This window comes from Miniopterus natalensis, chromosome 17 (genome assembly GCF_054644295.1).
Source record: "Miniopterus natalensis isolate mMinNat1 chromosome 17, mMinNat1.hap1, whole genome shotgun sequence".
Taxonomy (NCBI): Eukaryota; Metazoa; Chordata; class Mammalia; order Chiroptera; family Miniopteridae; genus Miniopterus; species Miniopterus natalensis.
Genome location: NC_142097.1, coordinates 30,779,932 through 30,807,776, shown reverse-complemented (window position 1 = coordinate 30,807,776; position 27,845 = coordinate 30,779,932). Strand labels below are relative to the sequence as shown.

The following is a 27,845-nucleotide window of genomic DNA, read 5'->3' as shown; positions in this document are numbered from 1 at the left end:
ACTTGGAGTTTATCTTCTGGTCGAATACTAGCCATCCTTGAAAGCCAGGCCCAAAGGCCGCATCCACCCTGGGGTCTTTTCGAGCCTATCATCCCTTTCTTTTCTGAGCTACCGTGCACGTTGTTGTTGTTTTTTTGTGTTTTTTTTTTTAACTTTTAAACCCTAGTTACCTGCCATTACATCTACCAGTGCGTATGCCCACTATTTAGTATGTTCATATCCGAGCCTCTAAGTTCCTTGGAGCTGGGTTCATTCTTCAGTGTGTCTTCCTCTCCTGTACCCAACCCTATACTGTGCACAGAGCAGGTCCTCTGCAACCGGGATGGGAATATGAATATTAATTGAGAGTCCAGGAATGGCAGCCCAGTCTTATGGTTCATCCTTCCTGTGACTTATTCGTAGTCACCTTACTGCTCTATATGTGGATGTATTTCAACTCCACGTGGAATGATAAAACAGCCTACCAGCAGGAAAACAAACATACAAAAGGCACAACTGATCCCCAAACAATGGCTTGTTTTTTTAAGAAGGAGCAATGAAAAAACTGAGTCCAGTACCTTTGTATCTGGTCACCACAGCCGCATTGACACTAAGAGGCTCTTGGAAGCTGACGGTGAGTGATGTGCTGCTGGTTACCATGAGGCAGACATTGGTTGGCACCTCGGGGGCTCCTGGGGAAGAAGGCAGAACACAAGGGTGTTAACGTAGCAAGTCCCTTTCAAACAATGTTCCTGCATCTTCAAAGGATGCCCGGAAACACACACTATGGAAACATTTGTTTGTAAAGCCTAACAGCTTTTGCTTTTGAATGTTCTCATTAGGAGTCTCAGTGGCCTTTGTTGCCATCTTGGTCTTATTTGACCATCAGAACATCTTCTGAAGGGGTAAATAATACCAGTTAAGCCTTCCCAAAGTATTCTGGAAACACAGTAGGAGGCTGGCTGGAAACACAGTAGGAGAAGGCTAGAAAGTGTTAGCAGGAACCATTACATTTCATCAAGTACTTTTGTGTAAATCATCTCACTGGAGACTTTTTGCAACCCCGTTGGGTAGAAAGGGCAAGTAACAGCATCCCCTCTTTTTGGATGAGGAAGCTGCAGCCCAAAGAGGCCAAATGACTCGTTCAAGGACACAGCGAAGACACAGCTAGGGTGAAAGCTTATGGCTTTGGATGGCTGATTCTGGGCTTCTCCCAGCATGGAGTGTTAACTCGCCCTGCTCCCACGCTGCCTCCTGTTACACAGTATTTTTCTAGGGAAGAATTTATGGGCTAATGTCATGTCTACTAACAGATTTCTGATGGCGTTAGGTAATTTAGAAAGTTAAAAATTGGTATCAAGTCTAAAAATATGGCTGCTTCTAATATGAATTTGTCCTGAATGAAGCACAGTAGCAAACATATTTATTAAAATGATTGCTGAATGCTGTTTTTTAAAAAAAGAGCAAATGCATCAGCATTGCTTAAGAGATTGTTAATATTAAAAGCAACCTTTCATTCATGTCGGTTAAGTTATTTGTTTGAAGAGAAAGGATTGGGCCTAGTTTGGAACTTAGTATCAATGCTACTCCAGCAAACAAGACTTTCACTGCCTTTGGTCTTTCTCACAGCTCAGGTTACTGGAGCAGAGGCAGATAATTTCCAAACTAATGAGCTGACCTTTCCCTTATATTTAAAATTCCAATATATTTCTAATTATTCTGTTGTTTGAATAAGATTTCCTTTTGGAATTAAAGTTTAATATTTCATAAGTGTTTGAATTATATACGTATTTTTTCATATCAGAGGCTGCACTAAGCAGTACCTTCCAGTGCTAGTATTACCCAGAAACGAGACTTGCTTAAACTAACAAAAAGCGCTGGTAACAGAGAATGGACGTGCAGACAAAAGCATAATTCATGGCTTGATTGACTGTCCTTCTCGGCAGCCTGTATTCACTGAAGGTCAGTTTACATAAGCTCTATATAAAAAAATGCAGTCGAGAGTCGAAAACAACTTACACTCGAGCCTGAAGCAGAAACTGGACAAATAGGCAAACAAATATTTTTCCACCTCCACATCCCAAAATATAGCCACTTAGGGCATCAGACCATCCAGGTCATTAGGCATTAGGGCGTAACGGGTGGAAAGTGCTAGATGAGTGTGACATGGTGGAGGGAGGCCAGCAGCACTGAAGCCTCATGGCTGTGGCCAGAGGACCTATCAGGAGCCAGAAAATCAAGCAAGACAAAAGGTCCTTTTACAGCCTCCCAGAGCCTGTGCTCCAAACAGGCTGACAACGGCCATCCGTGACCCCGTAGTGTTACAGAAAACTCAGTAAAAGACGGCCCGCTGTCTCGAACCAAGGTTCAGTCTAGTTAGACGGAGAGGCCCTCTGCTTATACTCACTGGCGTGTTCGAAGCCTGTTTTCATGCGTCTGTAGAGCCGATACCTCCACTCCCAAGCTTTCAGCTGTTTCTCTTTCTCCGTGTTGTCCAGACTGAATCCTTCATTCCCCACCTGAGCAGCCAGCTCGCTCACCCTCTCCTGGGCTTCCTGCACCAGTGTGTTGAGGTGCATCGCTCGACTTTCCAGGCTGACAACTAAACAGAGAGAAATGGGTGACTCCTTTTTCTTGCTGGGGAAATGTTGCTTCACTGGCAAGACATCTGAGAGTCCACTATGGGTTTTTAAAAAACGCCTGTGAAAGTGGGATCTATGTTCATTATTAACGTCTTATCACAATAAGGTCTAATTAGTGACATTTACAACTAGATCAAATGGTAAATCCATCAATTCAAGATATTCCCGTTGCCCTCTGGCTCTCTTGTGACACGCACCCCACATAGCTACTCAGCAGTTAATTGGAATTCCACTATCAAGTGCCCGTGAGGACCACTTCTCATCCACACTGCACACGTTTCCATGATCTTCAGAGGACAAGCACGTAGGAGCTAAAGCTCTGTAGGGCTAGGAAAGTCATCGATGAGGCAAGTTGCCTTCTGCCACAGTTGGTTGGCCTTTTTTTTTTTTTTTTTTGGTAGAACCTGATTCAGTTTTTTTGTTCTGATCACTTTCTGCCCAGCTCGTAGACATTTTTGTATGTGTGTCCTAGTGGCATAATTCTGTTAGTCTAAGTTGATTTATTTATTGCTAACAAAGGGTCCTACTATTGCTGCCGCTGTAGGTCTAGTGAGTTCTGATAGCTGGGTGACTTGAGTGTGATCAGATGCTGATCTCCGATTAAGATCTGATGGTAGGAATGGTCTCTGGAGATGCCCACGCCCAAGACAGCAAGCTCTTCTAGCTCCTCATGCTGGGAGAGGCCACACGGCGTGATATTTCTGGTTTACTCGATGCATGATAGTCTTTATCGGATTCGCATCATGCTGTTGACCCAACCCGGCCTTGTGTGAGTGCATGTTCGTGTCCGTGACGTTTCACATTCTGCGTCTGGCTGGGAGGGCCTGCCCAGGTGGTCCCGTGGTCACTTCAGAGGCACCCTTCCTGCTCCGTGATAAAGACAAGACAGCTGCCGCCTGGGCAGGGGCAGGAGATCAAATGCTGAAACAGACCAGAAGCCGGTCCCGCGGATCTGTCGCCCACACCCCGAATGCTCTCCACGACCAAAACAGTATTTCCCCCTGGCAGGTGGGAAAGAAACCCAACCATTTCATTCTTCTAACGAAGGGGGGAAATATGATGAAGATACCTCAAGTGAAAATGTGTTAAGTGTATTTTGAAATGGAAATTAGGTGGTTATATATTCATATTCTCTGTGTTCGTAGGCATGTTTGCATTAATTACAGGAAATGAATACTAATTTATTATTGCCCCTGCTCACCATCAGTCTGAATTTATTTACCGATGAGGTCAATGAAAAATGAGTTGGGTCTTTTTTTCCTTTTTCTTTCTTTCTTTCTTCTTTCTCTTTAACGTTGCTGTTTAGAACACTCGGGACTGTGTCTTGCTGCAGATTTGTCACGGTTAATGAATGTTGCTGTAGCAGTCAATCATGTACTCCAAATACTGTCACGCTTTTTTTTAAAGCCTCAGTCATGAGCCATGACAGAAAAATAAACAAATAAATATAAAGCTAAAAAACTCTTTCACTGAGCAGCTACACTACGCAGAATCCCCCGGGAAGGCTAAAGGAGGCCAGAATAAATGATAATATAAGTGCTGTGGACGTAGGGAAGCAATGATGGGGTATGAACACGGAGGTTCTGGAGAAAAAATACACACACTCACACATACACGCGGGCGCATACTCCAGTGGAAAAATTGGCAATATTAGTAGCCTCAAGGTGCAATTTCCTGCAGCAGCGAGATTGACAAGTCAGTACTAAATGCTGTTAATTTAACTAACTTCAGATTAATGGTAGAGTCTGCTATGACTGAAACCCTCAAACACAGTCTCATTATAGCCTTGCTGGGAAGGTCCTAAATATAGGCATTGACAGTTTAAAACAAATTCGTATACATTTGTGTATTTTTAGACATAGGTTAGGCGTCAGAGTTTGTGTCACAGTTTTCAGGTTGATTAATTGACCCAGTAACTGCACCCTCTACCCACTGCCCCCTCCTCCTTCCACTCCAAATTATAGAGAAAATGGGGGAATTGTCCTTGCTAAGTCATTCAGTGAGCTTTTTATTGTAGACCCGATGTTTGAATTGCATGCATGCGTCAACACTTGGGTGATAGACACATGATTTATAAAAATAAATTTTTCTAATACTATAAAATCCCCCCTATTAATTTTTATATTCACAACAGTTATTACGGGTGTGAATTCCAGGTGGCATTTCAGATGGACAGCTTCTCGGGAGCTTGTGCTTGGCTCCCCCTGACATTTTCCCTGCTCTCCCTAGCATAACACGCTTTGTTTCTAGACTTTCTCTCTCCTCCCAGGCTGGAGACGTGATGCTATTTGAGTTGCAGGGGTAAAGGGATTCTCCATCTTCAAGATAAAGCACTTTGCCTTTTCATAGACCTACAAGGGAGATCCATAGAATTTGAGGGCCAGGTAAGTTTTCCAAGCTCATCCGGATCCCTGTGCTTCTTTCTCAAACTGGGATCCCTACACCACAGCCTAGTGGCGGTGGTGGTGGTAGCGGGGTGCCTTGGGCATCTCTGAAGCCACAGAATGAATATACACATCTTCCCATGCAGATTTTGGTGAAAGCATGTTATTTAGAAATTAAAACGAACATTTCCATTACATAGGAGAATGAAAAATTTCCCCCCGTCCTAGCCAGTTTGGCTCAGTGGTTCAAGCGTCAGCCCACAGACTGAGGGGTCCTGGGTTCGATTCTGACAAAGGGCACATACCTTGGTTGTAGGCTCCATGCACGAGGCAACCAATCTCTGTGTCTCTCACATTGATGTTTCTCTCTCACTCTCTCTCTCTCGCTCTTTCTTTCTCTCCCTTTCACACTCTCTGAAAAGCAATGGAAGAAATATCCTCAGATGAGGATTATAAAAAAAAAAAAAAAATTTCCCTCCAAAGTGAAGATTATTTTTGAAGGGAAAATTTATAGAAATTTCTTTTTCTTTTTCTTTTTTCAGGCTAAATCTCCAGCTGCCCCCAAGAACGCAGGCACTTGCCTCTGTCCTTAGAGGTAATTCCACGCGTGAGTGGGAGAGGCACTGCCTGGGCTAGTGGTTTCTAATCATCTCACCAAGCAAACCTCTTATTTTTTTTTTTTCCTATGGATTTTTTTTTATAACTTAATAAAACACTCCCTTTTGAAAGATTTTCTTTATTGACTACCAAATCAGCTGACTCAGAAATTAATCATTTTCTCCCTGTTATTAATGACCTATATAACTGCCAATAGAAGCATCTGTTCAGTGGGAGATAATCAGCCTAACAAACCGGGTTAATTCATTTTAAGCAAAAGCAAGTGAAAATGGTAATTATATTAGACTGTGTAGTTTTCTCTTGAGTAATGGTGCAATAGGTTAGGTGTTTGGCCTTGCTGGGAGCCCCATTCCTGTTTCTGCCACCCCAGGATGAGGAACTTTTCAACCTCCTTATTTTAAGATGAAGAGAAACTGAGACCCAGGGAGGTGCAGTGATTATCCAGGATTTTCTTAAAAACCTTAAAAAATTCAGTGAACTTCCTCTAAACCAAACGGAATGCAAATTTACCTATTTATGTATTGCAGTTTTCTAACTGCTACCTCTTTGTCACGAGGTTGGTGAATTCATTTTGGTTGGTTGGTTGGTTGGTTGGACATAGAAACTAGAAAGGCTGTGTCTATTTTACGATGGATTTTCCTGCCCATCCACTTCTCTTATTCTTGGACCCATTCCCCTTTCGCTTCCACCCTCTGAATATTTCCCCCTTGAGTCCAGAGCTCCTGGATCTGTTTGCAAGGTTGGGCCCTTTCTCTTTTACTGCAGTCAATCCCTTCTACAGCCAAGCAGCTATCCCTCCGCAAGCCATCGCCAGCACAATAGAGGGTCTGTGAGTGTGTGGGGAGCAGTCCGGCTGGGGCAAGACCACTCAGCAGCTCCTGAAATAGGCTCCTTGCTATTGTGGTGTTTAATTATCAACAGCCCTTCTACCACCCAGTGTTTCTGAGTGGGTATTTGTTATAAGACCTGCCCAGCTAATTAACTACTGGGTGGCAGTGGGGGGAGGGGCAGGCACTTGGTATTCAAAGAATACAATTAGGGTTACTGTTTAAATCCTGAGATAAATAATGATCAGACTGAGTGGATTTTCTTCAACATCGGAATCTAAACTATAGATCACCAACTACTTCCTCACCTTACTAGTTCTTAATTTTGCCCTTGCCCTGCAATTGGTAAATTTGGGCCTCGTTGATAGTTGCTTTAAAGCTTGAAAATATAATGAGGGCAAAATGTAAAGTAATTAAAAATTTTTTTTTAGGTATGAAGGTGAATATTTTTTATTTAAAAACATTTTTTTTCAATTACAGGTGACATTCAATATTATTTTATATTAGTTTCAGGTGTATAGCATTCTGGGTAGACACTCATGTACCTTACAAAGTGGTCCCCCTGATATTTTCAGTACCCACCTGCCACCATACATAGTATGTTATTGATTATATTTTCTATGCTGTACTTTACATCCCTGTGACTGTTTTATAACTGTCAATTTGTACTTCTCAATCTCTTTATCTTTCACCTACACCCCACAACCTCCCTCCCATCAGTGTGTTCTCTGTATCTGAGTTTGTTTCTGTTTTGTTTGTATATTTTGTTCTTTAGACTTCACATATAAGTGAAATCATATGGTATTTGTCTTTCTTTGTCTGACTTATTTCACTTAGCGTAATACCTTCAAGGTTCATCCATGTTGTCTCAAATGATAAGATTTCATTCTTTTTTATGGCTGAATAATATTCCATTGTATATATGTACCACAGCTTCTTTATTTAATATTCTATTGTTCACTGCTGCCTTATTTACAATAACCAATATATGGAAACAGCCTTAGTGCCCACTGATTTTATTTTTTTAATTGTTTTGGGAACAATTCATTTGGCTTACTTGAAGAAAATGAATCCATGTGCCCATCACTAATGATAGGCCATTTTTCAATTTAGCAATAACTTTTGTTATTAGCACTCTCCTTGTTTTTATTGATGAGAAAACCAGGCACTAAGATAGGCATTGAATCTAGCATTCAAAGGATCCTTACAACCAGCCTTAGGTGCCTTTTCCTGCAGTGCCCTGGACCCCGTATGATTTCCCCCATGAGGGGAACTCACCAAAGTAGCCTAGTCCATTTCACTTTTCATTTTAACTTAAAGAGTTTAATTTAATTTTGAATAGTTCCCTTATCCTGAGTTGAAATCTGCTTTCCTATTATTTCCAAAGTGGAGGCAAAGTGGTTAAAAGGGCTTTAGGGTCCCTATAGCACTGCCCCTTATGAATGTATGACCCTCACCAGTTACACTGACATCTTGAGTGCAAGTGTCTCATCCCTAAAAGTGGCATAATACTAGCCCCTGTCTCGTAAGTTGTGATAAGTTAGTGACAATCTTTATAGAGAAGGCTCTCAATTAGGGGAGGTTTGTGTCATTATCATCACACCCACTGGTCTGTGTTACGCTTTTTAGAGCCACACAAAACTAAATCACTTGCTTTTATAAAATAACTCTGTGTTCTTACATTAAAAAAAAAAAACCCTACTTCCCCAGATAAAAATTTTCTGCTCTAACTACCGTTCAGAAATATGTTGTGTACTAAGTGGTATCAGTTTCAACCCTGTTATTTCAAAAGAGAAAACAAGGCCGTTTAGGTATAAACCTTGCATTGTAAGCCAGTATCAGCTGGGCAACAAGAATAAGTAGTTAATAAAATTTATCTGCTGATCACAACTGACTTGTTTTCAGGTAGGAACATCAAAAGAAAGAATATAGAGCGATTCCAATAATTGAACGCCCTTAAATCCAGACATTCTCATACCAGAGAAACTCAAACCGGAAGTTTTAGTTTACCCATCTTGCTAAGGTTCAGGGCTCAACATCCGCTTTGGCTTCACTTATTTTTGGGTTTTCCCAAGGATTTTGAGAGTGTGGCTCCAAAAGTGTTTTAGAGATTTGGAGCTCAAATCTTTCATTTTAATTACTGTGGAACTTTTTTCTCTTGGAACTCATTACACCCTGCACATGGGGCTCCGGACTGTTTTTCTCTGCTGCTTTCCAGCACAGCGTGAATCCACAAAGTCCATATGATATAGTTTAGGTTGCAATTGTGGTTCTTTAAGAAGCCAGGGCCAATGACACAGAGAGGGACTCCTGCCCAGGTCTCCCAAACTCCAAGGGAAAAATGGACATTTTCTCTTAAACAGACACACAAAACACTTGAGGAACTTACTTAGGAAGTACAAAGCAGATAGCCCAGCGGTGTTCATAGGGAGCTTAATGAAGGAGGATAAGCATCCATCTGCTAACTTTTTAGTGCTATGTGATAGAAATATAATGTGAGCCATATCATTTTAAATTTCCTAGTAGTGATCCATTAAAAAAACAAGTAGGTGCAATTAATGCTAATAATATATTTTAGTTTACTTAGTAGATTGAAAATATTATTTCAATATGTAATCGGTATAAAATTATTACTGAGATACCTATTCAGTGTAAATTTTATGTTTAGAACACATTTTGGACTGGACACATTTCAAGTACTCAATAGTTGTATGTGGCTAGTGACTCCTGGACAGTGGCATTTTAGAACATAAAATTCTACAAACTTTAAAAAGTGCTTGTATTGGGCACTGTTTTCACAATACAAACTGTACAACAGATGGGTAAAATATTTAAATTCTTTTTTAGAAACTCTTGGGGTTTTGTTTTTTTTTTGAGAGTTATATTGGCTACCATTTAAAAAAATCATTTATAATGTGCCAGGGAAATGTTTTAAGCTATTATTACATTTAATTCTTAATAATCCTGGATAGGTAGTGGGGTATCCCATTTCCAAGAGCACCTCAACGATTTCTGTCTGCTGGTGTACAGCAACACTGTACCAGTGTTGGTCTGTGTGATCAACAAGATTCAGGAGAAATGGTAATTCATCATTTTTGAGATTAGGCTATAAAAGACACCGTTGCTTCCTTCTTGGTCTCTATCTCTCTCTTCCTCCTCCCTCTCCCTCCCTCCCTCCAGTCATTTGCTCTGGGGAAAGCTAGCTGCCGTGTCAGGGAGCAGCTCTATGGAGAGGTCCGTGCAGATAGGAACCCATGTCTCTTGTCAGCCGTCACTCTGAGTAAGCCTGGAAGTGGATCCTCTCAATCAAGCCTCAAGAGGATAGGAATGTGTCCATAGGTTATGCATATAAGCATGTAAGTTCTCTGATTAATCTCTCCCCACCCACTCCCCCACCCCGCTGTCCTTCTGAGATCCCTTCTATGTCTCTGGATCTATTTTGTTCATGATCTGAGAACTTACAGACATTGGTACGGGGAAGGCCTGGGGGTGGGGTGGATGTGGGGTGGAGGGGATCAATGGGGGAAAAAAGGGGACATCTGTAATACTTTCAACAATAAAGATTTAAAAAAAAGTGGATAGGAATGGTTACGTTGCAGGAATTTAGGGATGGGAACCTAGATTGTGAATGTGTGCATATGCAGACATATGGGTTGAGTGGGCTGTCAAAGATATTTCTAACTTTATCAATAATGTTTTATTTTTCGACAAGGGGAATATATTCTGTGTTGCATGTATATTTAAAAATTAAAAACGAAAGAATGAAAAGAAAATTATCAACTCTTTAAGAGCAGGTCACTGTAACTTAGGCTATGGCCGCTTGATGCCTAAATAATTATTTGGAAACATTAAAAAAGATCAGTTCACTTGATATTCAGTAAAATCATTGCCTTCAAGATAAATAATATATCCACACTCTTAAACATAAGTAGCCTTGAGATTCATTCAATTAAATGAAACACATTTACTGAGTGCCTACTGTTTGCTAGGGATATTGCGAATGAATGAGACAGGTAATCTCTGCTCATGTGGAGTTTATGTTCTAATGCAGGGGAGACAGAAAATAAGCAGACAGAAACATCGAGAAAAATACCATAGAGTGATAAGAGCTATGCAGGAAATGAAAATAAAATGATGTGATTAAACTAAAATTAAGATAAAGTGACGTTAGCCTTTGGACTTGGTGGCCAGAGAAAGCCTCTCCTGAAGGTGTTACGTTTAAGCTGAAATGTTAAGGAGTTGACCACGTAACAATCAAGATTTAGAGCCTTCCAAACAGGAACTAGAAAATCCTATTTTAATAATAGGATTTAAAAATAGGCCCTCTGGTAAGATTGTGTGGCACGTAGAAGGGGCTGCATGGATGCTGGTGGGGCTGGTGCATCTTGGGAGAGGGGCGAGCAGTGTGAGATGAGGTTCGAGGAGCAGGTTTGTACTTCAGGGTGAGGATTTGTCCACCTGTTTTGTTATTTTATTATGATTATTTTTAGCTTGGGGGTGACCCGTTTTGAAGACACATTCTAACCATTTTTCACTCACTGCCGTAGCTGTCTCTGCTACCCGACACTTGCGCCTGCATTTCTATCAATTAAATCATATACTTAGCCGTGGAGTCCATAGCAAGAGAATATGTGCTGGCCTCCCTGCTCCTACCAAACTCACTGTCCACCTATTTTAATGAAGCAGATAGAAATACCTGAGGCCTCGTTCCAGAGACCTGCCTGAGACTTGTTCTTTACATACCCTTAATGGTTGCAAATCTTTGCCCTTTGAGGGCGGATTTGATTTCAGGAAACCTCTCTAAATCAAGTCTGGTGAACACGGAGGGTGATGACGCTGGGCAGTGCTGTTTTGGAACAAAAATCAGGTGTGACTCTAAGGAACCAGTCAGATTTTCTCATAAACTGGCTCTGAGGACAAATCCAAACGTGTTCAGAGCAATGGCAGCACTGTTGGAGCAAGTGTGGGGTCCCCCCTGAGGACCGTGTGAAAGGATAACATTCGTTCGGGCTGTAGACTTTCTGGTGTGTTTGTTTACACAAAGCCAGCCTCATTAGTTTACAGTCACACCTCTCAGACGCGCCCTGAGCCAGCCCCAGCACCAACACGAACCCCCGACGGCCGCAGAAATGAGGGGTGCATCCTGACAAGTCTGCCAGAATTGTAACGCCGGTGTCTGCACCCTACTCAAGTGACAGTTACTTTGCAGTTGCATTTTATGAAGTAACTGAACATAATTCATTCTGGGTGACATTTCCTAGTTCCATGGACAGTATCCGAGAGAAAGTGAGAGAGAGTTCACAGAGAAATGCAGAGCGGAGAGAGGGTCTGGAGAGGAGGGAGAGGGCTGCCCAGGGAAAGGGCAGAAAGACTGAGAGAGAGGCGCATTCCGCCATCCTTACCTTCGTATTATTAAACTGTGTAAAAATAAAGACAATCAGGCTGTATCTACCACCAGATTCTACAACGGAACCTGGAAGGTAAAGGTTTTTTCCATACATTGTACGAGCACCACACACAGAATGTATTGGCTAAAATTCGATACCTGTGATTCCCAGCAGCTTAAGACAAGGCTTAAAATTATAGCTGAGAATTTCTGAGTACCTACTGTGTGCCAGGTATTGGCATCAAAAGGCGAGACAAAATCCATGTGAGTGCCGGGATTTGCACATAGTAGATCTCCAAAAAGAACTGGCTTCGCTGTGATTACTATTTACAGAGCCTAAACGATGCCAAATAAACTGCAGCCTCGGAAAAGCAGGGACCTCACAGATGATTCAGCAGATTCCTCTGGAGACCGTTGAACTGTGATTTGAGGGTGGGAGCAGGGTAGGAGTTAGTCAGGCTAAGGGAGGGGTTTATGACTGGGACTTTGCCATATGGAGACAAGTCTTTCTTCCATAGCAGCTGTTCAGTTGAGCATGAGTCATGGCCACTGGGATATTGAATGGATGGGACAATCAAAGGCATGGCCCCCAGGTGTCCTGAGGTGCATTAGCTTTCCTAACTCCAGTGCTTTCAGATTCTGGGCCTGCTTCCTGAGCTCAGCACACCAGTCTGAGAGGAAGTACTTGGGATTCTGTTTTAACAGTGACTGATGTTTTCTTCTAGAAGGAATGAGTATTATTTTGTACTGATTGCCTAAAGGTGGGAGGGACAGGGGAAAAAGTAGCTGAATGAAGATAGTAGCTTCATCTAATGAGCAGGTGGGGGTTCTGAATATGTTTACCCTTGAGGCGGTGTATGAGTTTGGGCGGCTGCTTCTGGGGCTTTCCCTGTGAATAAGGAAATGTCCGTAGTTGAGCATCAAGCCTCCCTGCAGTTATGTGATTGAGGAGCCCAGGACCGGAAGACAGGCCATGCCAATGGCTCGGGAACGGAGTCCCTAAACTCTGTCTTTGTGATTCCTGTTACGGAACGGGTAGAATGACAGAGGACTTTCTTCTAAGTTGTGCTGGGTTCTTGGTTGGCATAGTGGAAAGAGTACTGGGCTAGTTTTCAGAAGGGAGCACACGGGAAAAAGACAGAAAATTAACCCAATTAGAAACCGCGCGCTCTGCTGTGAAATAGTTGACAGGCATGAGAAGAGGGACAGATGGAGGACCAGGGAAAGAAGGAACTGAGCATCTGTGGTGTGATAGTTAGTGTGTTCATGCTTTCCCACAAATATGGAAGAACTGAATACTAAAGATCTGGGTTCAGATCATGCCTCCGCCACTTACTGGCTTTGTAGCGCTGGGTGAGTTAGTTGACTCATCTTATTTCTCTTTCCTCTTTGATTAAAATGGAGAAACTACCTACCATCTATCTCCCAAGCCAGCAAAAGCAGCTTTGAAATGTGTAAAAACACTCCAGGAACAAAAGGCCTCGTTGTTATTTTGCTTTTCTCATGCCCTGTCTCTGCAGCTACTGGGGAACTCTGTAGCAGGGATTTGCTTATTTGGTTCTGGCTGGCAGACTGTGGTTTTTCTCTTGGGCTGGCTCATACTCATGCACAAAAGCAATTCCTTTGGTACTTGACGTATAAAGTGAATTAAAACTCCCTGAAAACAGACTGTGTTCTTTTGTCCTGCCTGTCTCCTACAGGAGCGGCACCTTAGTGCAGAGAACAGAATAAAGAAACACGGTGGAGTTTAGCAAACAGTGCCCAGGGGGAGGTGCAGGGCCCAGTGGCCACAGCCCTCCATACCGGTTGGTTGGGAAGGCAGTACATTTGCATTGAGGGACCTCAGGCATTGGTGTCCTGCAGACTTGAGCTTGAGTTTTAACATTATCCATTTCATAGGTATGCCACGTTGGGTCAGTCATTTTAGCCTCTCAGCACAAGCAATTCCTCTTCGAAATGGAATTAATAACACCATCCTGAAGGGCTAAAGTGAACACTGGAAATGATGTGTGTGGAGACTTCATAGACACTCAGTCAAGATTCCTTTGCCATCTTTCACACATGGAGTCTCTACATCGCACTGTGTCTTTGACTTGTTGGGTGGCCAAGGTGACTTAGGTGTCATATTTCCCAGAGGCTAAGACCTGGGTTGATCTCTCACTGTCCTTTCCAACGTTGTGATGATCATTGTGGTTATGATTCTCCAGGGAATGAGAAAAACCGGGGGTCTTGGAATACATTTTCTTTTGGATTAACAAGATGTTTAGTACTCGGGTTCTTTTATAGAGATTTAATTATGCACAAAGGGGCTCGGGGAGAATGGGAGTCTTGCTGGTTTCGGGAAAACGGAGAATTCTTCGTAGCGTCTCAGGTAAGCAGGACTAATGTTTCACCCAGCCCCGCGCAGGCAATATCTGGATGAATGGTCTCCTTGTTCCTACAGAATGGGGCTCAGTCTGCATTCTCTGTGTTCAGACCCTCTGATTCTCTCCCCACCGCTCTCTTGCCGGGTCTTCGGCACAGACGTTATTGCAACGTAATTGGAAGGTAGCAAATAAGCCCTTTTGATTTCTTCCGTCCGTATTTGCCCATCCCTGCACCCCCCCCCAAACCCCCCCCCCCCCCCGTCCACTAAAAGGAAGCGGCCCTTTGATGACGAAGCTCTCATTGAAGATGAAGCGTCCCAGCACTCCTGAACCCAAACCCTCACTCTCTTGGACATGGACGTGGCGAGCTTAGCATTTTTTAAATAAGAGAGTTTTCTGAGACAAGAACCTGCCTCTGTGCCTAGTCTTTGGGTGGCGGGCGCTTGTGAAATGTAGAGCCAGAGGCGTGACCTCTAATTATATATTTGCTTGCTTCTCTTGCAGCCTTCTGGGTCTCACCACTTGGAAGGAAGTGAATCGGGATTCGTGAAACTAACAGTTTGATGAGTTTACTTTTTTCTTTTAGGAAACATTAAAAACTGTGGCTCGGAGCCATTGTGGTCACTGGGTCAGAGAGTTTGCACCGAGGGGAATGCGAGGGCCCACCTCGGAACGCTGCTGTGAGGATTAGAGGCGTGAATACATGTAAAGTGCTCAGAATAGCGCCTGGCACAGGGCTAGGGCTATATGATTTTCTCCCGTCCGCTCCTGGGCAGGGTCTGCCGGTGGCCCCGGAGCGGCTCCCTTTGGCTAGTACTCTCAGCTCAACTTCAGAACTCATCCAAAAAGAAGCCATTCACAAAAGACCACATATTATATGAGTCCATTGATATGAAATGTCCAAAATGGGAACAGAAAGTAGATTAGTGGTTACTCAGGGCTGGGAGCAATGGGAGGTTAGGGTGATAGCTAAAGGGTTTGGGGTATTTTGGGGGAGGGGGGATGACAATGGTCTAAAATTGATAGCTTCACAATTCTGTGCATATACTAGAAACCATTGGATTGTTAAGTGGGTGAATTGTATGGTATGTGAATTATATCTCAGTAAAGCTGTTAAGAAATACCTCCAGTATTCCACCCCTGCTCACCATCAATGTCATTACCACTCACGTCCCAGCAACTGGCACCTGACCTTTGGACCACTAAACAGACTCGTAACTGCTCTTTCCAATTTCACAACTGCCCACCACTGTCTCTTCTCCTCAGAGCACTGTAGTGATCTTTGAAAATGTAGAACAGAATATGTCATGCACCTGCTTCAGCTGCTCCACTGCCTCCCGATCACACAATCAAAGGGAAACATCTCCCTGCAGCCTGACTGGGCAGGTTCTGGTGACCTCTTCCTCAGCGGTCAGTCTCTCCTTTGTTCACCGTGCTTTAGACACACCTGCCCTGCCCTCTTGCTTTTCAGATGCAGCAGCCTCACTCCTGCCTGCCTCCGCACCTTTCTGTTGGACCGTCAGGCTGCTAGAATCAGACCCCACATCTTGACATCATTCTTTGATGTCGTCCCAGGACCAGGCTCAAATGTCACCCCATCAGAGAGGCTTTTCTTGACCAACCCTACTTAAAATAGTTCCCACTCCATCAACCTCTCTACCCATGCATTCATTTTATTTTTTTTCATAGTATTTATCACTATTTGAGTGTATATTTTAAATTATCTATTTACTTGCTTATTGGAGGTCCCCCTCCACTAGTGATGTAAGTTCTATGAGAGTTGGGATTTTGTCTTGCTTATCACACCTGTCCTCAGTGTTTGTTGAATGAATGAATGAATGAAGGAATGAATGAATGAAGCCACCGTACTGATTATGAACACACACACACACACACACACAATTTTTCAATGTATTCTTCCTGTTCTACAGTCTCACTTGGAGTATTTCACATTTAGTTATATCCTTAGGAGGATGTTCCTTCGAGGTTCCTTTTCAACACCATTTAGTGTACTCTATTTAGAATGTAACTTGATACTTAGGCTGATAAACACTATTACTAGTTGCATAAAAGTCCATAAAAACATGTAAAAATGTCAGGGCCTGTGCTCAGTCAATCATTCCTGCTCTGAAGGTCAGCAATGGCTATTTCAGTGACATAAAGCTGGGGTCTAGCCTTAATAGTAGATCCTCCTATTTCCAGGTTTACTTACAGTGTGGACTTTCTCTTGCCCCCGTCCTCAGGAGAATCCTAGCGATGGGCACGTTGTTGGTCATGATGGCAATGTCCAGAGGCGTCAGTCCCTCGCTGTTAGGGGTATTGAGATCTAGTTCTTCTGCTGTGTACTGACACAGGAGGATCTGCACAGCATCCATGTCCTGCTGCTCGACTGCTTCAAACATGGCCTCGTTGCCCTGGAAGTTCTGGAGAAGCACAAGAGCAGGTCAGCACGCACACATTTACACATCCATCTGGTATCTTCTCCAAGAGCAGCTAGGTCTCTAAATGTTGAAATACCATTGGCCTTGACCTAGAACAGGAGCCGCCTAATTAAACTGTGAAAGGTTGTCATCGGCCAAACATTTCGATTGGCAGGTTTTATTTTTAGTCTCTGCAAAAATTGATTCTCCCCATCAAAGGCTGCAGGTCGGCTTAGCCGAGTACATAATCCATGACTGGAGAAAATACACAGCGGTTATGCAAATACTTGTTTTGACAATGGGCACCCAGGGAAGAGTTATTTTGGCCTGCAGCTCTCAGGGACAATCTGCTGAATGGAAAAGGGTTTTGTGGACAATCTGCCAAACTGAAGAGCTTCTGACGCTTGGGCCGTAACTCAGCCACAACCCAGCCCCCCCAGAAGATGAGTTTGAAATGGGAAAACAAATGGGCGAGAAGAAAGAAGCTGCCCTGTTCATAGCTGTGTGTTCGAGATTCTTTGGATGTCTAATTTCTCATGTGCCATAGTTGCTCTCACTCTTAAGTCATTTCCTCCCCCACGCTTTTGCTGGCAGACTCTAGTACGCTTCTCTCTGGAAAGGCTGGGGCTCATGTCTGTTTTCAGCCCGAACAAATGGTGCCATTACCCACCGCAGAAATACCCTTGCTGAGCATGTTAATGTTATGCCCTCGGCTTCTACCGAGGGCCAATACGAGAAACGACTACATGAGGGTGTTTGTAACATCACTGATACTATTTTTTATTCTCCATTACATAATCCACTGTGACAGCTCATAAAGGCCAGAGGACTTAGCACCAGGAAAATATTAATGTCTCCTTATAGACTGATACACTTTCAGCTATCAGCTAATGGGGTGCTATAACCAACTGTTTCCCTCTCTGCTTTCACTGTATAGGCGCTCACAGATCAATGTAATGGTAAAATTTAGGTACTATATTTGCCTAGGTTTTTGGTATATCTATTTCTCTCTCCATCCCCACTCTTTTTTTTCTAGCTTTTTTCCCCTCCCTCCCTCCCTGCCTCCCTCCCTCCCTCCCCCACCTCCCCCCTCTTTCTCACTCACTGTTTACTTCTATCTCTGTCCCTTTATTTCCCAATATATAATGCATACACTTTTCTTTTCTGTCTTGAATGCCTTTGGAAAGCATATGGAGCATATGTTATAAACAAATAAAATATGTTTTATTGATCATGCACTATTTGAAAAAACAATGAAGCCCTCGGAAAGCCTATGTAACCTCATACCCCAGATTTACTGCTTTTGGTTTCTTTGGTCTGTTAGAGAATGAAAAACCAAGGAGAAAGAAAGGGGAAGAAATTAAGAAAGAGAAAGGGGAAACCTCGCAACCACTCACACTTCAGCTCACAGCATAGGTACGCGCAGCTCCTGTCTTACCTGACTCCCAGCATTTATAAAACGGCAACTGTCAGGCTCTGAAGTAAACGCGGGACACCTTACACCCTCCTTGAATCCAAACACAACTGCACCGGTCAAGCCGAGACAAGGATATGAAGAGATTTCTTACCACCGAGGACTTTCTGAGACTCTGCCGGTCAGTCCTTGCTCTAAAGTAGGTCTCATCAAACGAGGAGTGGCTCCCCTTCAGTTTCTCAGAGAGGTTCCTGTACAGGCGTTTGGCCGCATTGGGAGAGGAGGGGGCGCTGTGCTTTTTTGACTGAGAAAGATGTAAATTCTGCATTTGTTGGGTCATTTTCGCACGACCGTTCCTAAGAGGAGGAAGAAGTGATGTTGTCATCATTTACACAACATGATTATAAGTTGATGCAGAATTTTATCATCTCCAGTAACCATCTGGAATCCCTAATAAAATGTGATAGCTGGAAGGGACCTTCGAAGTTATCAGATCCAGCCTTCATGTTATAGATGAGAAAGCTGAAACCCGGGGAAAGAAAGCAGCTTGTTTATGGCCACATAGCTAATTACAGGCAGAAAGGAAACAACAACCTCCATTTACTATATGAACATCTACATCTACGTACAAACTTACTATGACGCGAGCCTCTACTTAACGTCTTTTTGTCTCTGTCTCACTTGGAGGAAGCATCTCAATTCTATAACCTGGGGGCCTGTTCAGTTCCTCTTGGGTATATGTAATTGGTATTGTTCTGTGTACCCCCTTTCAGATGCTGCTCTCTGTTGGGTGTATGAGAGGATGTGGTTAGTCCCTGCAGATCCCCCTTCCCTCAAGGTATTAAATTGTGCCTGATTTTTTGAGATTTGGTGAACCACCTAGTGCCCAGAAGTTGGGGCTTATACCCATAGGCCCATCCTGCTCACCTCCGATACTCCAGATAGTGTCCTCCAGGGCACTCACTACCGGCATTCTCTAAGTAGTTCTTGACCGCTACTCCACAGATCTCTAAACAGGACCCAACACCATACCTGAAGTCAGTTTCCAGATGAGCCGTGCCATTTCAGAAGCCACCCCCTACTGTGTTGGACACTGCTGTTGAAATCTCAGCAGTTACGTGTAGAGTGTCCCCACCCCTGGTGCAGCCTCTGGTGCATTGGGCCCAGGTCTCTAGACACACTGCTGCCTTCCCGCCGCCTCCCTTCAGATATCCAGCGCAGCCTTCCATTTGTAAAGCTGCCATCACTACTTAGCCGTGACCCTTAGGTCATCTCCAGTCCTTGGATTTTTATAGCCTTATGGACCCCATGATATAGCAATGTGTAGAACCTTTTTTATTGACCAAAGTCTTCACAGGACTGACTTCTGTGATGCCTCGATTCCTACAGGATAAAATCTAAGTTCTCTCCCGTCTCATCTCCTACTGTACCTCTACATTGTATGTTCCAGTCTTTCAGACTTCCTTAGGGTTTCCTAAATAGTTGAAACTCTTTTCTCCTTCGGGGTCTTGTAGGCACTGCTTGGCACATATTGGAATTCCACCTGTGTCTGTATCACCTCAGAGATGATTGCTGAGCCTTAAAGTCTATGCTCAAGTGGTCTCTGGCATCCCCAGCAAAATTATGTTGTTCCTTACTTGTTCCCTTAGTATATGCTTGTTCTAACAAATGTTTTATTGTATTGCAACTGTTTATTTTTTTTGGCTTTCTGGCTCCCAGCTAGTCTATATGTGTCTCAAGGACTGCCAAATATTAATTTTTTATGTCCCTGCACCTAAAATGTGCCTTCCTCGGGATGAAGGAAATAGAACACAGATTAGGATATGAATTGCTACTCTTCCACCTACTGTGTGATCTTGGGCAAGTTACGTAACATGTCTGAGTCTCATTTATAAACCAGGGATAATAGGAGCATCTGCATATTACGGTTGTGAGGATTTGATGAGATAATGCATGTAAAGAGCTTAAAGTATACCATAGCTCATGGCAGCTGTTATTTTTGTTATAGAAGATGCTCAATAGATACCTTAGAATAAATGAATGCATGTGTGAGACTCTATTACATAGAATATACCAAGGGGCTACCCAGGAAGCTAATTTCTTCCTCATACCTCTGAAGTGGGATCCATGTCTACTAGCACCAACTAACCTTGATTAACTTACACTTTCACAAATGGAGTTCCATCTTCATTACATTGTTCAGTGTCTTTAGGCACCTTTTAAGTCTTGCTTGCAATCTCCTCCAACACAAAAAGGCTTTCTAGTGCCTTCTAAGGTGGTCAGACCTATTCCGTATTAGTCATGTCCATTAAGCCCTCCCCAGTCTTACCTAAATGATCATATTTAAATTTGGGAGGATGGTGTAAAGCACTGTCTGTAGTGTGTCTATGTATGTGTGGATGTGTTTTCATAAATCTTTAATAATATTTTAATTTTCACAAAAGGAGAAATGAAAAGAGTAGGTGATCTGACACCTTTCTTTTCCCATTTACGCCTGATTTAATACCAGCTACAGTGATTCCTCTATATCTTTTTAGTCCCACAAAAATTCCAGATTGATATGCAAGCTGATTCACAAGGGGATTGCCTTGAACGCTTTCTTTCTGCTTTCTGTCTGTAGCTTTTTCCTTCAGAATCAATGCCCCAGTTAGTGCCATCTGTCTTGTCTACAGCATTATCATAACCAAAATAACTGTACATTTTCTTTGTATCTGCCATAGTGCCCAGGAGTCCAATAAATAAATCCTGTCAATTGATCAAATTCCAGTTACTTGCCCCACAACTGATGACACCTACCCACTGTCCCCTTTGGTTTTCGCTCGTGTCCCATCGACTTTCTCTGTCTCTTTGACTCCATTATCACACTTCCCCAGCTGTCCCTTCCTTCCAGGCTACCCTTCAGCATACTTTTATTCTTCTAGATTTCATCTATCATTATATATATTTTTTCTTCCTCTATATTTACTATTTTGTCTGGTTAGAAGTACTGAGAAGGACAACTTTATCTGTCCTCATAAGCATCCATGCTTCTTCCAACAAACTGTACTCTTAAATTTTTACCCTGGTGGAAAGGAACAAGCATTTGATGAGCAGTAAAGCTTTGGTTCTGGTACTTGGCAGACCGAAGCTTGAATCATGATATTGATATCTATAATCTATGTTACTTTGGACAGTCACATAAAAATTTAAATTCTCTGAGTTTGTTTAATCACAGTAGCCACTCAATAAATAGCAGCAATCATTAAGGTGACCACAAATCTTCTTCCAAAACCAGAGACACCAAAGTACATTGCAACAATTTAAATAGCTTTCTTGTTTGTTTTAAACATTGTTTTAAAATCTGATTTTGTGTATTTATTATACTATTTAGTTTTTGATAGAAAATATACAAGTTTAGATATTTTAACATGTATTTTTTCAGTAACTTATAGTAAAGAGCAAGTAGAACTTCAAACCATTAAAGGGAAGAGAAGAATAAAAATAAAAATTGAAAAATAAAGAAGAAATAAAACAAGAAAACATAATAAATACACGTGTAAAGTAGAGTGTTAGGACTAAGATTAAATATATCTGTGAGCACAATACACTCACATGGTTTACTTTTCCTAATAAAAGACAGGCGTCTCCAATTGAGATTTTTAAAAAGCCATTGACAAGTCATACACCTAAGTAAACATTTCACAGGAAGATTATAAATAGAGGACTAGCGTGACAGTGGGAAGAGCAAAGCAAGGACCTCGAAACATTCTCTCCTCCCTAAAAGCAGTGAGGACACTGGCATAAACTTGCAGAATTAAATTCTTCAGAACCCTAGAAATTAACCGAAGGCTTGCAGCAATCCGGGCAGCGTTTACTCAAGAAGAATGGATGAACTCGGCAAGAACCGCGAGCCTCGTGGCAACTGATAAGTTGGACTTCATGAAAATTAAAAACTTCTGATCTCTGGCATACGATCGCCTGACCTCAGCTACCCTCTCGGAGGCCCGTGAGCGCCCCCGGAGCGGGACCGTAAGGAAGCGACAGTGGCCGGAGAGCCCAGGCCCAGAGCCGCAGCATGACCGCTGCAGCGGGGCTGCCTCAGGCTTCGTCCCAACCGCCTGCCCCCTGGACTCTGACGCTTCTCAGAGAGAGCAAGCCTCAGCCGCCACCATGATCCTTTCTCCTTCCACCGCCAGCTGGCCCGGGGAGGGGTGGCTTCTGGCGTGGCCCCCCTCGTGATCGCCGTGACAGTAGCTCCAGTGGCTCTGGCCCCGCCAGACCCTGGAGGGAGGCTCGGGCGTCACGCGCGGCTCCCCAAGGGCCTGGGTAACGTGCTCTGGGGATGGGAGAAGCTGGGCCAGTGACCCACAGGAGACGGGAAGCAGCCCGCGGGCAATTCCTCCCCCGTTCCTCTCCTGGGGACTGCTTTGAGGGCTTCTTGGAGGGAATCACACACACACAACCAGCCAGGTGTGTTTTCCCGTGAAGACCGGCCACCTCCACTTGAGCCTGCAGTTGCTTTCCCTCCATCTTTCATTCATTGCTTGGCACCCTGAAGTTTGTATCTCCTAATACCCAACAGAGCATTCGCAATCGGCTTGGTCTCCGGCTTTGTTTGCAAAGGCTAAGGCAAATGTAATGAAACCCTTGGAGAAAGTCAGCACTATTAGTATATTTTCATTTTACAAACAAGGAAACTGAGACCCAGGGAGATTAGGTAAGTTGTCCAAGATCCTACAGCCCTTAAATGGAGGAGGCAGGATTTGAACTCTGGCTTCAGAGCCTGTTGCTCTTAGCAACTCTGCTGTTATTGTGCCCGAGGGAGCTTGGTCTGGCTGCCTGTCAGCTGCTGCTTCCTAAGCCTTGATTACGAAGACAGGAGCCTGCCCTCATTATGAGTTCCGGCATGTCCAGGTCTCTGTTTCACAGAGATTGCTTGTGGGACTTTCTCACTGTGTTTGTTTCTGTGAAAACAGATCTGAGCCAGTTTGGCTGGGGAGCCGTTGTAAGATAAAGCATATTAGAAACAGGAGCTCTGGCCATTTCTGACAGCTGGGTAGACAGATACATTCAGGGAAGGGAACATTTCTGACTGGGACAAGATTGCTCTTCAGGCTGTGATGCGAAGTAGGGACCTTCAGACTTCAACCTGCCTGTCACTACACGGAAAAGAAAGTGTGATCCCCCCTCCCACTCCCCACCTGCTGGTAACATGACAGGTGTGTCTTTGATGGCTAAAGGGTGGCCAATTCTATTGCACTGATGATGCGTAATAGGGTGGAAGCATCCTTTCCGGCTCTTGTGCATTTAAAAAGAATAATATATTCAGTTATTCAGTGACAAGTTTTGAAAAGTCAGCTGTGACTTCACGGCAAGAAGAAGACTGACTTTTTGAAGTTCGAAAGTGCATTTATGAGGAAGATGGTAGACAATAAATATTGGCTTTATCGTTCAAGAAACCCATATGGGCGGCCTACTTTGTGGCTTGTATATTCTGTGGTAGACCCTGGGGATTAAAGGCGAGTGATAGGCTTCCTCATAGGATGACCAACTGTCTTGGTTTGCCCGGGACGGAGGGGTCTCCCAGGATGCAGGTCTTAGTGCTAAAACCTGGAGAGTCCTTGGCAAACTGAAACATGTTGATTACCCTACCTTGCCCCAAGGAGCTCACAGGCTAAAAGGGAAGACAGTTATTCAAGTGTAGCTATGAAGTAGTGTGACGTGTACAATTATGGAATAATGTTAGCTTTTACTTCTATAGCGCTCTCTATGAGCCGGGAACTGTTAGAACAATGCCTTTTTATGTATCAGCTCCCTGAATCCCATTCTAGCCCTGGGAAGGAAGGACTACTGTTACCCATTTTAAATGTTGTTGTTGTTTTTTTTTTTAATTGATTTTCAGAGAGAGGAAGGGAGAGGGAGAGAGAAACATCAACGATGAGAGTCATTGATCAGCTGCCTCCTGCACGCTCCCTACTGGGGATCGAGCCCGCAACCCGGGCATGCGCCCTGACAGGCAATCAAACTTCGACCTCCTGGTTCATGGGTCACTGCTCAACCACTGAGCCACACCAGCCGGGCAGTTACCCATTTTGCATAGTCAGGAACTGAGGCACGACTAGAGGGCAGACCTGAGGTTCAAACCCTGGAAATACGGGTCTAGGTCTGAGATCATAACCTCTAAACACTGCTTCCAAATGCCCGAGGCAAAGAAATAACACGGAGGGATGAGTGATTAACTTTGGGGGTGACAGAGGTGGTCATGGGAGAAGGGGGTGTGGGGAAGTGGGTTAGAGAAGGTGGTCCCTGAGCAGGATTTGGAATCACGTAGCAGGGAGGAGAGAAAAGGATCTGGGTATAACACCGTAGGTGAGGACATGGAGATGTGCAATGCCATTGTGTGGCTGGTGGGTCAGTGCCCACAGTGGTGGGTTTCATCAACCACTCCAGGGCCTCGGGAAAGCAGCCTGGAGAGGTAGCAGGGCCAGGCCATTTGTATGATGAATATAGACTTTGACCGGTTCACAAAAGGGAAGCACCAGGGAACTTTAAGGAAAATGTGATTCTCATTTTTTGGAGAATTACCCTGGCAGCATCCAGAGGGTGATTTCAAGGGGAGGTGGGTGTGGTGGAACCAGTGACAAGGTTCAGCCAAGTATGAAGCTCTTGAAACAGTCCCTGTGATTTCACCTGCAGCATATGACAAAGGGGGTAGAGAGGGAGGGGCAGATTTAAAATAATGAAAGAAGCAGAAAGGACCAAACTTGGGTAGTGACTGGATGGAGGGGCTAAAGGAATCGGGAAACCTGAGGCTAACTTCTCTGAGGTTTGCTTGGTTGACAGGTGTACAATGGTCCACAAATAACTGAGAAAAATAAAAAAGGAATACAGGAGGAAGAGTGCAGTTATAAGGGGAAAGACGGTGAGTTCAACTTCCCCAGTGCGGCTCTCCAGGGTCTAGAGAAATCTAGATGGTATTGTCTAACCCAAGCATTCCATGAAAAGGAAATGGCTTGTCCTAAAGGCTACATGGTTTTCTGATTAAGAGTAAAACAATTATGAGGGTGGTTCTTGGAGAAAGGTGTGAAATAAATAGAAAGCAATAGAATTAATATAATATCAATGCACCATCCTTTGGGTTTCCCCTGAGATGGAAACATTTTAATACATTCATTTACGGTAAGGCATCAGTGGCATAATTAGTCTTTCTCCTAAGGATATTTGTACTTTATCAAAGACAGCAATATTTAACCGAATCCCTGATGAAGGAATTTTGGGAACCTTAATCCTAGAGATGGGACAATTTCCTCCTCCCTCTCTCCTTCCCTTCTCCTCTCTCTCTCACTTAAGATCTTTAGTATTTGGCATCATGAGGATAGAAAAATCAGTTGTTACTGATCAGTATTGAAAAAAATGATTCACATGGCTTATTTATTTGAATTTGAAGTTATTTTAATGCTATTCTCCAGCTCTGTTCTCCCCTTCTAGCCCCTTAAGTGTGATCATGTGTCCTTCAGCGTGCTCTGTGTCCCTTACGTGGGGAAGGGCACACATCTCCTCCTCCCCACATGTGCACTCACCCGTGGGTTTCTGATGCGCGGTCTCTGCATTTAAGTGAGTCAGCAATGGTCCTGATTAGCTGCTGCATGCTTTAGCAGGAAAACTTTAAGAAGTATCTCATGGATACATCAATTGAGTATAGCATGTCTCCTTTGAAACTATTAGGAATGGGAGGAATGGAGGGATGGAGATCCAGGGAGAGTGAGGCCACTTCCCAAAGACACAGGCTTAGTCTGGGGACCAGCAAAGGTGTGCAGCTATCCTGGCATCTCTAACCACGAGGACACTCTGTCTCCTTCCTGCTAGGAGGTCAAAGCATGGGAGAATTACCCCACCCTTGTGATTGAGTAGCTTGAGGACACTTTCTACTAGGCCAAACGTCACCCATCTCTCAGATTTCCTAACTTTGGTCTTTATTTAGAGAAGCATGCTGCTCCCTGTTCCAACATCATCCGTCTTTGTCAGCACCCAAGGCCACAGCTTCGTCTGAATGGCCAGTGATACACTGCGGGTAGAGTCGCCAAAGACATTAAACCACGTATGGCATTTATATGGCCTCTGAGCCCCCGAGATGGGCTGCTGCTGCCGTAAAGTCTCACAGGAGCCAGGCAAACAGCAGACGAAGGGGGCATGGCGGTGGTGGTGGGAAAAGCAGTAGCTCCCTCCATTCACTTTCCCTTCTGTAGAGGTTGGCTTACACCTGATTTAGGAAATGAAGAGAGCAAGCGAGAATGGGAGCTTGGGGGGCCCAACATAGGAGAAAACAGCCTTGCCTAGCAGTGGTACTTCTGGCAGCCTTAGCTGGGCTAATGACCAGCACGGGCCACAGGACACACAGAACATCCCACTTCAAGCCTAGTGCACACTAGCAACCATTTATCTCCATGGAATCAAGAAAGGATTTAAGGAACGTGGGTGTAAAAGGGGCAGTGGGTCAAGGGAGGGTTTGCACGCAGCACGCCCACCGCGCCACCTTGGCAGGTGTCCTCAGCATCACGGTCATTAGGCCACTTCTGGGCACGCTGACCCGGGATGGGCGAGAGGCTGGCTGCCTGCTGCCCTGCACGGCCAGGCTGCAGACGGCCTGAAAGGGCAGCATGCCCAGGTGTGTGCCCGCACTCACATCGTGGGACCCATCTTCACCTGCCCCAACAGGTATTTTGCAGGCACTCAGGCACCCGATTAGAAAATGACCTTATGCAACAGAAGAGTAACTTATTTCCCACAGCTGATGCTAAGCAGCTCTGCAGGCACACAGTGTCCTGAAGCCCGCTGCAAGCAAAACGCTCAGTGATCAGAAGTGGGGTTCCCTCCCCCCGCCCCCCGCCCCCTGCCCCTCCACATGGACGTGCGTGTGGCGCCCTCGCTCATTCTTCACGGACCACCTGCAGCTAAGTTTGGAAGATGCAGGGTTTTTTTTTTTTTATATCACATAAACCGCAGCCACACACACACATTTTAAAAATCAGCAGTGACCGAGAAAGCCCCACATCCACAGGAAAAAAGGTAACGACGAATCTCACTTACCAGTTTCGGTTGTTGGAGGCAGCCGAGGAGCACGTTGCTGCTGACTGTCCAGCGCTTTCATTCAATAAATCACATTGGCTTCGCCTTCTCCTGTGGCTCAGCCTCTGCGCAAGGCACGCGAACCTCCTTCCTATTCTGTGCGGGGGATAAAATGCGAGCAGGATCAGCGCAGGCAAGAGCTGAAGCCCGTGGTCACGAAGCCGCTCTCGATGCGAAACGAAAGAGCAAACGATGCCCAGGGAGAGAGGGGAGAGGCAGACGGCTCGGCTCAGAAACTACACGCGTTTGGGGGCTGCAGCCCCGGGAAGGCTCGATCTCTCGAGCGCTCGTGCGTGTGGGGAAAGGATGCCGTGCCTTCGGCCGTGTCTTTAGCCTGTTGTGTCTGTGAGGTCCATTAGGAAGAGAACGCAGGGACAACAGGCTGCTCGGCAGACACGACTGAATCGGGACCGGCTGTCACTCAAAGATGAGCAGAGGGGCAGGAGGCAGCCAGCTAGCTTTGCACCGCATCCACTGCAGGGAGCGAGATTCCGGCTGGCGTTGGGGAGCCCATCCAGCAGCCTGACTGCAAGTGATGGGCAGCTCTCGGGGCCAGTCACCCCCTTACTCCCACAGCCGCCAGGGACTAGAAGCACACAGGTGGCAGCCGCACCCTCATCTCAGGGCACCTGTATAATCCTTGACAAGCTCCCAGCAGGAGCAAGGGACATCTTAATAAGAAAGCTCCCAATCCAGCCCGGCCA

The 27,845-nt window shown here is 44.5% G+C and overlaps 1 protein-coding gene across 1 annotated transcript in view; it reads right to left on the bottom strand.

The window, feature by feature from the left end:
- ANKFN1 (ankyrin repeat and fibronectin type III domain containing 1) overlaps positions 1–18,391 on the bottom strand; it is a 119,516-nt gene extending 101,125 nt beyond the window's left edge. Inside the window, exons 1-4 of the mRNA XM_087825636.1 lie at positions 18,191–18,391; positions 16,415–16,625; positions 2,387–2,581; positions 558–671 (exon numbers count right to left, since the gene is read on the bottom strand). Coding sequence (XP_087681762.1) covers positions 558–671; positions 2,387–2,581; positions 16,415–16,625; positions 18,191–18,376 — 706 coding nt within the window. The 5' untranslated portion in view covers positions 18,377–18,391. The remainder of the gene's footprint in view (positions 1–557; positions 672–2,386; positions 2,582–16,414; positions 16,626–18,190) is intronic.
- Between the last annotated feature and the right edge of the window lie 9,454 nt (positions 18,392–27,845).